Source organism: Montipora foliosa, chromosome 4 (assembly GCF_036669935.1).
Source record: "Montipora foliosa isolate CH-2021 chromosome 4, ASM3666993v2, whole genome shotgun sequence".
NCBI lineage: Eukaryota > Metazoa > Cnidaria > Anthozoa > Scleractinia > Acroporidae > Montipora > Montipora foliosa.
This window is the reverse complement of record NC_090872.1, coordinates 32,184,097-32,199,096: the sequence shown is the minus strand read 5'-3', so window position 1 is coordinate 32,199,096 and position 15,000 is coordinate 32,184,097. Positions and strand designations below refer to the sequence as shown.

General features: G+C 39.5%; 1 protein-coding gene across 1 annotated transcript in view; it reads right to left on the bottom strand.

Annotated features, from left to right (window-relative positions):
• LOC138000637 (GRB2-associated-binding protein 1-like) overlaps window positions 1-10,072 on the bottom strand; it is a 16,583-nt gene extending 6,511 nt beyond the window's left edge. The window contains exons 1-4 of the mRNA XM_068847191.1: window positions 9,868-10,072; window positions 4,949-5,222; window positions 2,617-4,326; window positions 724-1,250 (exon numbers count right to left, since the gene is read on the bottom strand). Of these exons, the coding sequence (XP_068703292.1) occupies window positions 724-1,250; window positions 2,617-4,326; window positions 4,949-5,222; window positions 9,868-9,954 (2,598 nt within the window). The 5' untranslated portion in view covers window positions 9,955-10,072. The remainder of the gene's footprint in view (window positions 1-723; window positions 1,251-2,616; window positions 4,327-4,948; window positions 5,223-9,867) is intronic.
• Between the last annotated feature and the right edge of the window lie 4,928 nt (window positions 10,073-15,000).

The following is a 15,000-nucleotide window of genomic DNA, read 5'->3' as shown; positions in this document are numbered from 1 at the left end:
AAATTATTCCTTAATTTTGGCGCGAAAGTTCAACTTTAATGTATAATTACAATGTTGCCATGGCAACTTTTCCCACAGTGCCAAAATGGCGTCTTATGAGCGTAATTTGTCACCCATGGTATTAATAGCTAATCAAATGGTATACTCAAATTTCACTTGCGTTTCCCTCGCTTAAAGGCTCGCTCTGAAAAACAATAAGTTTCCCATTGCGTCCGGTGAGTGAATGGCCGAGTTGGAAAAAGCACAAAGCAAAATTATCAACCATTTTGATGATAATAACAGGCTTTTCCAAGAAGAACGACCGAGGAAGTCAACAGAAGCAACAAAGCAGTTCTCCCATCCTATGGTAATGCATACAAAAAGCAAATCCTGGTTGAAATTTTGCATTTTTTTCCCTTTCTTTTTTCTAGTCACATCGAGGCAGTTAGTGGTGGATAATCATATCTGTTAAACCTCTAAAATAACAGTTTACAGTTACGTCCTCCTGCACAAAAATACTCTGACTTTTTCAACCTCTTAAATTTACATGTACATTCACTTAGTGCATTGTGTGAAATAATGTACTGGTAGTCCTTTCCAGAAGGACTGTCAATGGAGCTTAATTAAATCAAGTAAAGCTATGATCCTAGCAGTTATGGACGCAATTTTAGCAATTGCGTAGAGAAGCCTGACGTTGGGAGCTCCTGTAAAGAAATACAATACATGACTTGTAAACATACTCACAGGAGCCATTGGGGTGTACACGTCTTCATTATCAGCTAAGGAAGATGATGAGGAAGAATTACTCCTTTCGCCAGAATGTCTTTTAATCTGTAGAGCTGACATGTCCTCATAGAATTGGTCATTATCTTCTGCCCTAGGGCACTCTTCTTTGCTATAACTGTAGCATCTTGTCATCTCTGATCTTGTTGGTGCCTCCATTGGAGTGTAATCAAATTCACCTGGAAATTCTATAGGACATTCTCTCATCTGATTTGAAAAACGTCCACTAAAAGAGTTCCCCGATAGTGTCTTCACTAAAGGTAGATTCTGTGGACGTGGAGGAGGACCGCCATAGTTTACATAGCTAGGTTCAGTCGGGGGAAGCGATATTCTTTTGTTCTTGCTCTTTCTGTCAACGGGTGGTGCCATGTTACAGTAACTATGGTCTCTTGCGGTTGTTGTCCTTGGTTTGGTAGCTCTGTTGACCTGTGGAGGGCGCTTTGTGGAACGATCCACCTCTGGAACTGTATTTGATTCACTCTCAAAACCTGGGAATAGAAAGTACAGCATACAGTATTTTGCCATTTACTTTTAATTTATGCTTCGAGCAGGGTCCTTAAGGGTCCTTAACCCAGACCTTGGAAATGTGCTTACATCACCCAGAGAGACAGGCATAGCTCAGCTGCTTAGTGCACAGCCTTCTGAGCTGGAGATTGCCAGTTAGATCCCTGTCTTATTCCACTTCAAAGTCCGTTTCGACTTTCCTTTGATCCGTGTAGCTGTACTGATCGAGCTTTGATGAATACCCATAAAACAGAGCATCGACAGAGGAAGGAGGGTAAAAGATGTCCACCAAGGGCCACAAGCGTATCTGTTCACTGGCTGGTGTTACCCGCTCGTAAAATAAGGACCTTTTTTTATTTTTTAAGTCATTAATCAACCAGTTGTAATCTACAACAGAGTTATAACAACATGTACCACCTATTGTCGAGATGTCAGGAGTCGGTGTACATGTATAATGCAAATTTCAATCAGGTCATCTGATTTATACATGACTCTCACCATGGGTTTCTTATTGGCAGTTTACCACTGGTGTGTCATGACTGGTCTTTGATATTGAATAACCATGCATTGCCAAGTAAATGTCTTTTTTTTTTTTACTTTGCTCTTGAAAGCCTTCAATCCTGTCAATAATGACATCCTCTTGGTCATATTGAATAAATAAGAAGTCCATGGTTAGCCCTGCACAAATGACTTGTGGCAAAAGGAGAAGCCTCTGACAGTCCATGCAATACCTTGGTGTCCCATAAACTTACTCACTAGGACCATTGAACATTTGTTGTAGTTTATATATCATTCAATAATCTACCAGGCATTATAAGTGCTGAAAATTCCATACATGTAGCTAGCCCTGATTTCCTAATGATGGCAAAATGTGCTGAAGCATTCAATGATTCCACAGGGATTGTCAGAGTGCTTACATGAAGACTAAAATTAATTTCTGTTTTAGATTTTTGCCACTTTCTCTGTTACCTTGCTGTAATAATAGGCCACAAAATTATCCATCTTTTTGTGATTTAAATCATTATAGATGGTCACAATTCAATGGCAGAAGTGGTCCATCTCCTTCATTAACCAATAACAACCCAAGTGTCTCACTTCACTCAGACGAAAGGCTTACGCCCAAAACGTCAAGAATTATTTTGACAGCCACTGTGACTAATGTATCGACTAATTTTATTTTGATAAAACCCAATTTTTGGGCTTTACTCTCCACAAACACGACACCACCGTTTGCAATTCTATAAAGTTCAAAGTAAGTCTTACACCTATGGGCCTTTTCACCAGAAACGTTTACATTTAATTATTGTACAAACCGTATGTATTTTAGATAGTGTTAGGCGACCTTCTTACCTGCATTATGGTATGATGGAGGTACATCATAGATATCATTTGATGTGCTTGGTGGTGTATTGTGAATGTCATCCGAGTGTCTTGGAGGCACATCATAGATATCTTCTTTCTTCGGAGGAACATCATAAATAGAATCACCTTCTTCCCAGCTGGGTGGCCTATCATAGACTTCTTTTAATTCAGCATCATCTGGAGAATCATCACTTAAAGATCCAGAGTCCCTGGAATTTGGGAGGGCTGGCAAGGGAGGATTGTATTTATCCTGCAGGCCATCATCACAATCAGACTTCAAAGAGCAAATGCTTGTGAATGAGGCATTCAGTCCTGAATCTGCACTCACTGGACGATTAGTGTTTGGGAGAGGGTCATATGGATCTTTAGCAGGTCGGTACGGTGAAGGCCTTTTGGGCACCCACTCATTATGACTGGGTGACTGTAAGTTTGGTGGGACAGCATAAGTGTCAGAAAAACATTGCTCATGTCCGTTACAACTTGCTCCTTCTTTTGCCCTCAAAGATGGTACTAAATCATAAGTGTCTCTTGCCCTGGGTGATGGCACAATGTCATAGGTTTCATGTGATGGTCTTGGTATTGGAACAACATCATAATTCTCTTGAGATGCAGGACTGTTACTGGGTTTTGAGGAAGGTTCTCTGCATACAGGAGGGACAATGTCATAGTTTTCCTCTGTTGATTCATTTCTAGCTTGAGGGGTATCGTATGCATTTTGAGCATCATATAATCTGTGTAAAGAGTCCCTCCTTGGTAAAATATCATAAAGTTCTTGGGGGTCTTTTTGTTGCAAACAGTTTGGTTTTGGTGCAACTGGCCTCGTAGGAGGAACAATATCATAATTTTCCTCGCATATAGGCTGGTTTCTCTTTGGCACAACATCGTAATTTTCATTTGAAGGCCCTGTTTGAATGGGGGCAACTGGTCTCTGGTTATGAGGAACAACATCGTAGTTTTCTTCTTCCACTACCCTTCCTGGTGGAAGAACATCATAAACACTCTCTCGTACTTTTAGTGCTGAGTGACTTGGTGGCAAAACATCATAATTTGGAGATGGGCCATTACTTGGTTTTGGAGCTATTGGTCGGTGTACAGGTGGAGCAATGTCAACGTCCTCTGCATCCAACACCTTTAGAGGAACATCATACAGACTTTGCCCATCCTGACTAGATGAAGACAATGGTCTGGGAGCAGGAACCAAGTCATAGACATCTTGTGATGATCTGTCACTTCCTTGAGAGACTGGGCGTGGATCAGGAACTGCATCATAGTCCTTAGAAAACAAGTGATTCCCTGAATTGCTCTTTGGTGATGAAAGATTGAACACTGAATTGTAAGGTCTTGGACTTGGGACATCATCATAATTTTCTGTCAGGTTTCCTGATAGACGGGCCTTACTTTGAGTCATTTGATTTCCACCAGAACACATGGCACTCCCAATCTGCTCGGATTGTCTACGCATCCTTTCCCTGTGATTCTGAGGAGCTTCTGCAGAGAAGGGGTCAGGAGGATCACTTGTTGCCCTTCGTTTGTTTTGTACATCCATGAAGTGCTTAGGAATGGAAAGTGGACAAGGCCCAGTTGGTGATGTCAAGCTTGATCCTGATGATGAAACGCGAGGCAGTTGTCGCGAGGCAATTGTCGGCTGAGGTTGTGCTGCAGGAACATGTTCATCCTGTGTTGCAGTGGAGTTTACATCTAAAAAACAGGAAAGTGCCTTGAATGCTAAGAATGTATGTTGGGCTAAATTATTCCATGAAACTCGCAATTTACTAAAAACACATTTCCATTTGTGTTTGATGCTAGATTTTTGCTCCATCTTTCTCTGAACCTTTAAGTCAATACCCTTAGTACTCATATAGTACACATTGGAACGTGACTGGCTAATACATGAACATATTGCTTGTAATCTTTAATTTATAACAGAAAGTTACGGAGAGCCCTCAATTATCACTGTCTGTCTTAAAAACAAAATTACATGTATGCATTAAAGGCTATGCCCCAAGCAAGCCAAGACTTAGTTCAGAAACCCCTGGGAAACATGACCAGCTCCAGAAACACCACAGAAGCACCAGTTAATGTGCATGTTATGTGTAACATGCTACTGCTTGCACAATTTTGCATAGACTGCTGGCTCCAGTTGTTCGAAGGGTGGATAGCGCTATCCACTGGATAAATCACTATGCAACGGATAACTCAATTGGTTTTGTTAGTGTTTATCTGCTGGATAGTGATTTATCCAGCTGATAATGCTACCCACCTTTTGAACAACCGAGGCCTGGTGATCGCTTATTTATTTTTTTGATTTTATTACACTTACCATGAGAGTGTTGGTCTGTCCTTCTGAAACCACAAACTCCGATAAGTTTGTCAACCCATTCCTCCATCTCCCCTTGTGTTCCAGCCACAAGATAGTAAATTCTCTGGGGAGTGACAATACTGAATACAAACTCGAACCTTTCATGATTCAAGTTTGCATCAACACATTTGCAATTAGCCAGCATTATCGGCTCCTTGACTGGTCTTTTGTCCCTTTCATTCTTGTAATAATATAGCAATTTGTTTGCATGCAAAACAAAATAACGTCTTGTCCACTGCAAGAGATAGGAGAGAGCTTTATTAGAGACAAGAAAAAGCAATACATTGTACTATGTAAAACCATGAGTACTGTACATGTACAAAAGATTTGTTCTGTGTACAAATCTACAAAAGTTTGAAAAAAAGGCACTCCTTGTTTCATGAATTCAAACAACTTCCATACCAGACAAGAGAAAAGATGCATGTACAGTGAAACCTCTATAAAGCCCCCCATTTAGCGGACACCCTCTACAGACATTATTTTTCGTCTGGTCCCGAAAAAAACATCTTTAGTTATATTATTTTCTCTTAAGAACAAACTCTATTCAGTGGGCACCTCTATTAAGCGGGCGCAGACACCAAAATACATTTTATTTTTCTAATATTTCTATATATTATAATTATTAAAAACCTCTATTAAGCGGACCCTTAAGCCAAAAAACAATAACTTATTTAATACAGCCTTGTTGACGAGAAAATTAATGTTGTTTGCGGACAACAAAAGAGCAAAAGCATTGTGTGTCAAAGAAGAGAAAGAGAGAGCAGCAGAAATTTAATCGAATTGAGAAGTGCTACAAACCACAGAAAAGGCTCTGGAATATGCAAGATCTAAAGGCAGTGAGAAGCTTTCAGTTCACTGGTCCTTTCAAAGTCAACAGATCTGCTGCAGGAAATGGTTCTTCAAAACCAGAAGCAAGCCAGTGTGTTTATGATTTCACTGGAAAATAATGTGACGACACGACTATCACAGTGACACTTAGAGAAAATGCAAAATATATTTATAAAACAATTAGGATAGTACGCACACTCTCATTGGTCAAAAGCTGTGTTTAAATGAGAGTATGTAAAAATGGCTGTGACATCATGCAAATTTTGATTGGTTATGTGTTGGGTTATGTGGCGGCCCTATGCCCCATTAGGGGCAATAAGGACTAATATATATATATATGTGTTGCTTTGATTGGCTAGTAGGAAATATGGGTATCAAGGAAATCTGTTTCAATAACGAAGTACAAAAAATTTCATTTTCCTTTCATTTGTCAAATATCTTTTGAAAAATATCTTATAAAAGCAATAGAGGACTTTCCTGTGTTTACATAGCCTCATCTGAACACTTAAGGGAGTTGGGAGAATTATTGACAGTTAGGCAAACCCTTGACTGCATCTCTGGTTTTCATAACTGTCTCGAATTCTCTCAACTCCCCTTTGTGTTTAGATGAGGCTATGTAAACACCGAAAAAGTCCTCTATTGCTTAAGTATAGTATCATACATCGCTGCTGTTTTGAAAACTGAGAAACATTAGATACATTCAAGTTGACCTTGAACCTAAACTCAGGAGAGCTGTTTAATAATCTGCAGTGTTGTTTTCATAGGATAAAAACCTTTTAATGTGCTAATAATTAACAAATATTGTGCGATTTGTGCAGACCTCTATTAAGTGAACACTTGGCAAGGTCTCAAGGGTGTCCGCTTAATTGATTCCCCTGGAATCTGTAATTACCAAATACAAAAAAAAAAAAAAAGATAATAAAAGCATCAGGCCATTTTGCTAAGAACTGAATTCCAAAGTGAACTGCAGCAGTAATCAACATGTAGTACATGTACATGTATGCATGCACTGAGAGCGCCTACACATATTTTTCCTCTTATCTTAACTTGCTCACTCAATAGGCCAGTTTCGTATTCTAACGGTTGGTCTGGATCTAGCATGAAATGGAGGCTAATGCAGGCAAATTAATTTGCATTGGAAAAGATTTGCCTGCATTAGCCTCCATTTCATGCTAGATCCAGTCCAGCCGTGCAAATTTGAAAATGGTCTATTACATAGGATAGTAGACTTCCAACTAACTAATAGCATTACTAACAGGTCGCCTACACCCCCTCCCCTCCCCCCCCCCCAGCAGCCTTCACACGCGATCTGCTACCTTAGCATGTGCCCGAATGCTGATTGGCTCAGTATAACTGGCGTTAAAGTAGGGGGCAGAGTTATTCCACAGACCGTGAACTGCACGTGAAATCTTCAAGTTCGATTTCCTAGGGGTTTATTTCGATGCCAAAATTACAACTTCTTGGACCTCCTGTCCTGACGGGTTTTAAGATACTGCTTCCAAATTTTTAGTTCTAACAGATGATTGTACTACCCCAAATAATGGTGTGAAGAATTTTGCGTTTGTCTTCGGAGACTGATTTTACGGCACTTTTTCTGCCCAAATTAAATATGAGATGAGAGTTTAAAACTTTATTTAAATAATTCAGTTTATTAGCTTTAATATGATACATGTATATGGTTTGAACCTATACGAAAAATAGGGGCGCAACAAATTCATTTTTCCGCAGACAACTCATTTTCCTTTACCAAGACCTTATTAATAAGTTATTTTAATTAATATTAAATTGCAGGGAGATCGGAGTATGTAGAAAGTAATCTCTTGCAGTTGAGAAGCAAAATACTCAAACATGCAAAAAATTCTATGAAGAGAAATCAGAAATTGTCAATTCCCCTCCGAATTTCCACAACCTCCTTACATGTACATTTCCTTGAAAGCATTTACATGTATATTAAAGCTACCCAAGGAATCAAATGTCACTGAGGTGGTTAGGTTGAAACTTAATCTTATGTTTTAGTCACAGTGTAAATTATGCTACCTCAGTGGAAATCTGATCTCACTTTATTCATTACAATCATTTTGGTTACACGTATACGGGTATATGATTTTAACTCCAAATTCAAATACATGAAGCATAAGTCAGTATTCAAGGACCAACAGGTGAGTGAAATTTGACAAAGTTATGACTGTTTATTCCAAATTGAACCAGGAAATTGAGAGGATATTTTATCGCTAAGTATTCCTTCTCCATAGATTGAATTGCCGTAAACAGATAATGTAACCAAATAAAAGTGATTTGTATGGTATTAGCATTTTTAAGATTGCTTCTCAACAGAGAAATTCTATTCTCATTCACCTGCACTGACAGTTCTTCAAATGTACCTTACCATCACTCATTTCTTTTGTTTTTAATTTCAGTGACACTGCTAAGAGTGTTTTAGCTTGAAATAGAATCAAAAATCAAATAGTAAAGTCTAGAGGGTAATGCTGTTAAGTTCAATACTAGGTCATTCGCACAATTGCAGTCGATTCTAAGAAAAATCCAAAAGATGGCCAAAAATTCACCCACGGCACCATCAAGAGATCACATTTGATTGGCTTTCTTGGGGTTAATATTAAATTTTAAATTATAATGCAATTTCAACTCTGATCATTTCAAAAATTTGACATTTACTGACATACATGTAACCACGGCCATTGCCAGAACTTTTTCCATGACTACAATCATAAGTGTCTCTTGCCCTGGGTGATGGCACAATGTCATAGGTACTACAATACAAGGATTATCCATGCTGCAATTATTGTATGTTTAAATTGCATACATGCAACTGTTTCTTGTTTGAGTACATGTAAGGTTGCAACAACTTGTTGGTATTGGTGCAATTATTAGTTTTATGTACAACAGAACAATAAAAATGCCCCAGTAACTATTTTACAAATAAGTCACTCTAAAACTACCAATGAAAGTAACCTCCATACACCTTAATGCAAAATGGCCGCTATTTTAGTATTCTTTTGTTTCCTTGCAAATTGGCCCTGGAGACCTGGGGTCCATGACCCCCCCCCCCCCTCCCCCCTTGTAAGCCTTATATTCAGATGACGAAAACAACACAATCTGGTGAGTACCCTCTGTTTGACACAGTGTGACTTCCCCCCCCCCCCCCCTTGAGAAATCGCGGCTACGCCCAGGGCTGCTTCAGCTGTTTGTATATATCTCAAGTCTGTGGTTAACCATCAGCCAAGAGGGCAAGTTGTCTGGATACCTAATATACCTAAAAGCTGGGCAGTTTTAATTTCTTATTACCATGCATCCCAAATTGAAAGGCAGACTAGCAATTCTAGTCATCTAATTACCATTCGTGATCCTAATTAATTGTTTGATTTTCAAAAAAACTAGAGTGTGCTTTCTATGATTTAGAAATAGCAAATTGCCCTTTTCAGAGAAAAATAACTTTAAGTTATTTCTAGAGAGCAATTAACGAGATAATCATGCTGACTTCGAGCAACAATGGTAAGATTTCACAATGGTTCAAAGATAACTTTTAAAAGATGAACAGGATGGTGCGTTATTCAACAATTCATGTCATAACCCCGTGCTTGATCACTAACTTCGGAAGAATTTACATTGTATTAATGCTCAACCTGCGGAAGTCGTTGAAAAGCATGTTCGTGAAAGATAGTTTGCGGCCGATCTGCGTCAAAAGCATAAGATCTACAGCTCTATTCATCATTCCCAGCATTTGGAAATTGTGGCATTGCAAGATAAAATTAGTTTGGATGTCGGATCATCGCCCACAAAATTAAGACGTTGATGAAAACAATGGTATTCACATTAAGCTTGGATTTGTCCACCTCTCCGAAACAGAAAGGAAAATTTACTGCATTAATCCACATGTTATTAGTCCTAGTCGAATTCACCCAACTGTCTTAAGAGTTACTTGAAAACGTAAAGCAAAGCACCGTTTTGTGCAAAGAATCGCTCCACCGAACTTTCATTCCGATGCACGAGCGTACAATATACATACGTATACAACGGATTGCCATTTCACTTACCGAGCGAAGATTGCGTATCTTTGTTGCAGGAGGCGATTTAATAAGATATCCCGACATAACAACTTCGCCTTTCTCCATTTTTGTCATGAATATCGCTGGATTCCTTTACATCTGGTTGATTTAATGCATGAAACAAGGCATCTAAGTTACTCCGAACCACTTGAAATTTGCCTTCGCAACACGGAAGTCTGCATTATTCCAACGACTACTCTGATTGGTCAGTTTTGATCACATGACGATTCAGCGGAGGAAGAAATCGACACAGATCAAACACAGATCCCTTTTCCCAGAATTGGTTGCATATCAAGAGGTGTTGCTTTGTGATGAGGCTTGCTTTCGTGATGTCTTCTCGTTTTTCAGTTACAAACAAAACATGTACATCCGTACGTGGATCGGAAATCAAGTGAATTTTATGAATAGCTGGACTGGAACGTTACCACAGATTTTTGAACGCGGTGGGCGCATAACTTTTTTGATCAGTGTTTTATTGCGAACAGTCATCGCAGAAGAGATATGAACTTGAATGATTGCCAGTCGGAGTGAATTATTGCGACATATAAGCTACTCGGTTAAGAAGAATGATCTGAGATTCGCTTCGAACATTCCGATTGCGTCAAAAGAAACGCAGAGAAATCACTCATCGTTTTGCCCTTCGGGCCAAGGCAATTTAATCAAAGCTTGGAATTTACCATTTCTCTGTGATTTCGCCGAGATACAAAACATGGTGATGAAATATAGACAGTTGGCGAAAATCATGAAGTCTTCGTTTTTTTCTGTCGTGCTATATTTAACTTGGTAAATTTTGATTCTACATGTAAAGGTTCCTGTTTACGCATTCACTAAAACCGTTTCATTTTCTAATTACTGTCTTCCGAAAAGTATTGTTTCCGAAAGGATAAAAACATCCCTGAAAACCACTTTGGGCTTAGAGTTGAGAGTAAGTCCAGACATTTTCTATTGATTTACTTGGCTCCAGTTCGAATATTTTTCAGAGCCCCAACGTGAGTATTTTTCATGATTGCCTAAGCGCATGCGCATGCAATACGTTCTTGCCTCGGCGAAACCTTTCCTTCAAGTAACGTGTTCCTGTCGAGCTGAAAGCGCGCTGAAACTGTCTAACAATTGGCTGGCTGTACATAATGAGCTTTAACTCGTTGTCCTTAGATATTAGCGAGTGCACTTCACGTACGGCGAGGCTCAGTTGAGTGATATCAAGATTATAAAAACCCATTTCGCTGAGTATCATAAATGAACGAACTAAAGAACACATGACGAACAAAACGAATCAACCAGTCGCTCTCGACTTTTTCGAGCGTGTAAAGTTTCGTAGACATGATTAATCTAAGATACGTGTTTAGTTAGCCGTGATAAGAGCAAATAACTTCCTGGTGACCTCAAGAAAAAGATTGAAACTAAGGATGGAACATTTTATTCACCAGAATTTCGGATTTTGGAGTGCTGTGGCATGGTATTGTTGATGCAATATGTTTTATCCTTTTATTGTGCAATGAATTTAAAAATATAATTTTTCACGAAGGTCCGCGTGACATTCAGGAAGAATTCTCGTAAGCACTAGCGTCACTGATCTGGCCAAATCCACCTACGAGAAGTAGTAGATATCAAGCACTGAATGACTGGCGCCAAGGGAAACAGTGAGTTTTGTTTCCCCTCGACCCTAAATGTTCCTCGAGGCAAAGCCGAGGGGAAACGAATTAAAACTCACTATTCCCCGTGGGACCATTCATCAAGTGTTGTGTTACACCTCCTAACTCAAAATAGAACAATACACGGATTGTGACACGGAATTTGCCGCTGTTTCAAAGTTGCGCGAGTCTAAAGTTCAAGTCGTTGTTTCCCTAGGGAGTTAGTGAGTTTTGAATCATGACACGAGACACGTTCTGCTCCAATCGGAAAACGTATTTGAGTTGGGCGGCATAACAAAAGTGTTTGACAAACAAGATACTGAACGTTTATGGAGCCGTAGAGAGCGTAGCAATTACAGTTACATTAGTAATGAAATGGTATATGAAATGAATCATATATGAACTGCGGATATGAAATCAAGTGAAGCTATGATCTTCGCAGTTATGAGCGCAATTTTTGCAATTGCGTAGAGAAGCCTGAAAAATTCAGGACTTCAACGGGGTTTGAACCCTTGACCTCGCGAGTCCCGTGCGACGCTCTAACCAACTGAGCTATGAAGCCACTGACGTTTTTTGCTTAATTCGAACTCAGCAGGCCCGTAACCAGGATTTTAGGTGGGGGGTAACGAGGCCAAAGTGGACCAAACTACCGAAATGTATTTTTATTGTCTGACCCGTTTATTTAGAGAAGTAGCAATACATGAGAAATTTTAACGGCAAAGTACACGGTAGGAACTGAGTATTTTATCACAATTGCTGCTACTCTCGCAATCTGATTGGCTAATTTGCCGTTGTTGATAAGGGTCCATACCACACGCGTCAATGTGTCGCGCAATGCCTTTTCAGCTCGCGCCCTGAAAAAGAAAAAACATTCCTTTGACGTTCATATTGTGGTAAAAAACAAATCGAAATGTGGTTTAGCGTGGTCTGTATTCTTATCTACAGGGAATACGCTTCATTTCTCTTTTGCCAAACATTTTTTTTTCTTATTGTTTCTGCATCTCGAGCGAGTTTGCAAAAGTCATTGAAAGGAAAGTCTGACGCGTACAAGGAGGTTACTTCGGTTAAATCTAAATCCGGATTTTTGAGATTCATCAGTTCAGCGTTTTTTTGGAAAGGATTTGAAAAAAGTATTTTTGACAAGCGGTTTCCCATGCAAAAAATGATACACAACAGCTACCGTACGTGACAGTTCAGCCCAAATATTTTTGTCGCGCCATTTTTACCGTTCGATGGAAGACATGAATTAATAGGTCGAAAATAATTAGGTTTCCTGCAAATTTCACACCAGAAATTACACTAAAAGTTTCTTGACAGCAATAATATTGTTAGCACCTTCCCTACAGCGAAAAAAGCATGTTTTTCGTCATTTCTTTTTATCGATCGCTAAGGTATTTTTTTTACAAATGGCATTTTCATTTATGAATTTCTCCAAAAGAAACTTAACCACTATTTTTTGTTGTTTCTAAAATTTGCTCGCAACTCTGGGTTTGTTTGTTTGCGTTCATGGAAAATAATCCTTTTTCGGATTTTGCGTTTTTTTTTTTTGACGCTGAAGAATCCATTGATTCGAGATCAGACATCCGTTTTTTGGATTTTCCCAAAAAAACACGCACCCTTAGTTAAGCTCGGTCATCTGTGCGCTAATTGTAATGTTCTGAATGGCTCGGGCCGGGCTACTAGAGTGCAGCTGGTTTTAGTTTCCCAGTGAATACATTATTGCTTTTTACATTCTTCAATTTTGTTTAAATATCACTGTGAAGTTTAAAGTTCAGTTTAACCGACTGCACTCCTTATCAAAATGCTGACCTTTGGGGCCTGTGGGGGGAAGGGGGGGGGACGAACGCATCCCGTGCACCCCATCTCAGCGGATCTAGTTTACATCCAAATAAGAGCCTTGCTGTCCATCTTTAAACACTGACCAAAGAGGCTTGCCTGTGTCGAACTATTCAGTTTCTTTTCAATCTTGCCAACACTGAAGCAATAACTAGAGTTCCCCGTTCAATAGAAAGAGACAGTTTATGTTATTTATTCAGTTTTGCCTATTTAACGGATCGCCGAGACTTTTATATGAAAAGATGAGAACATGGCTTTGAAACTAACCATGTGTGGGAAAACACTCAATTTATATTAGGGTACCTGTTGCTTGCTTCAAGTCATGAGATTCTGTCAGAAAGAGGTTTGTTCCAATGATCGATAGAAATGAACTGTTCTGTGTGCAAGATTACGAAGTGGAGTCCTGGGGAGAGTGAGGATGGCAAAGTAGTCATCATCTTTGCCACCCGTGCCTGCAATCGTACTGATAGTTTAAGTCCATTTTAAGGTCATGCGGAGGATTTTTCGCCGGCTGCTCCGGTTTTTTCTTCCGATCATCAAAATCGACTTCCTGCTGATAACATCTGGCTGGGGAGGTTTGCTCCTTTGAGCCTTCCTGAAAACCTCTTAAGCCCGGTTTCCAAATAGTCGTCCCTGTCGTTAAAATCGTCTCTGTCGATTCTCTAACCGGTAACCGGTCTCTGTCTAACCGTAAACGATGAAAGATTATGAACGCTTTATAATATGACACATTAATTAATTGGTTAAGGTAACGATCGGTCACGCCAAAACGCAGACTGCAGACTGTGCAGCCGGCGCAGACCAGGCAGGGGTACCCAACGTCAATTTTCGAAAAATATCTGTTCGGAAGACGATTTGAGATCTAGAATTTCCGGAAAATTTGTTGTAAAATTTCTTGCTTGCCTGCCTCTCCCAGGATTTTCGAACATCTGGAAAATGATATAATTGCCCATTTTTAACGGATTTTTACCCTAAAAAGGTCATCTAGAATTTTCGGGAGCCCTTTTTCTGGCTAAAATTGTCGAAAAGGTAAGTTTTGATCCCTATAATTTTCGGATCACTAGACTTTCAGCTAGGAAATCCGAACAAATGAAAAATTTTTAAGGGGTCTCAATGGGGATGTAGCAAAGACGGTACACGGTTAAAAATTTCGCGATTTCACAGTGCACGCTTAATTTTTACATCAAATAATTGTTCAGAGCTTAGGAAAAGCTACAAACAAGACGGTTATCTGGACAAAATAATTCACGACACACAGTTAATTTTTCCCCTTTTTCACGACACACTGTTAATTTTTTGGACGTTTCACGCCACACGCTTAACCCCATTGAGACCCTCTAATATGCCTATATCTACCACGGTTTAAATACTAAGATACGTTTAACAATGCTATATGTTTAAGTATTTTTGAACTCAATCTCGTTCCCAGAGCCCACGTGTCTTTTGGTCAGTTCCAAGACACGGAGTCTTGGAACTGACCAAAAGACACGTGGGCTCTGGGAACGAGATTGTTTTGAACTATGTTCTCGTTGGATGCCCCTTACCAGGGGGCTATTGAGAGCTAACCATACACATGCTAACCTGAATGTTACTTAGGTCTAATTAGGCTAACCGAATCACGGTTATTTAGGCCTAATTCAGGCTAATTCAAAGG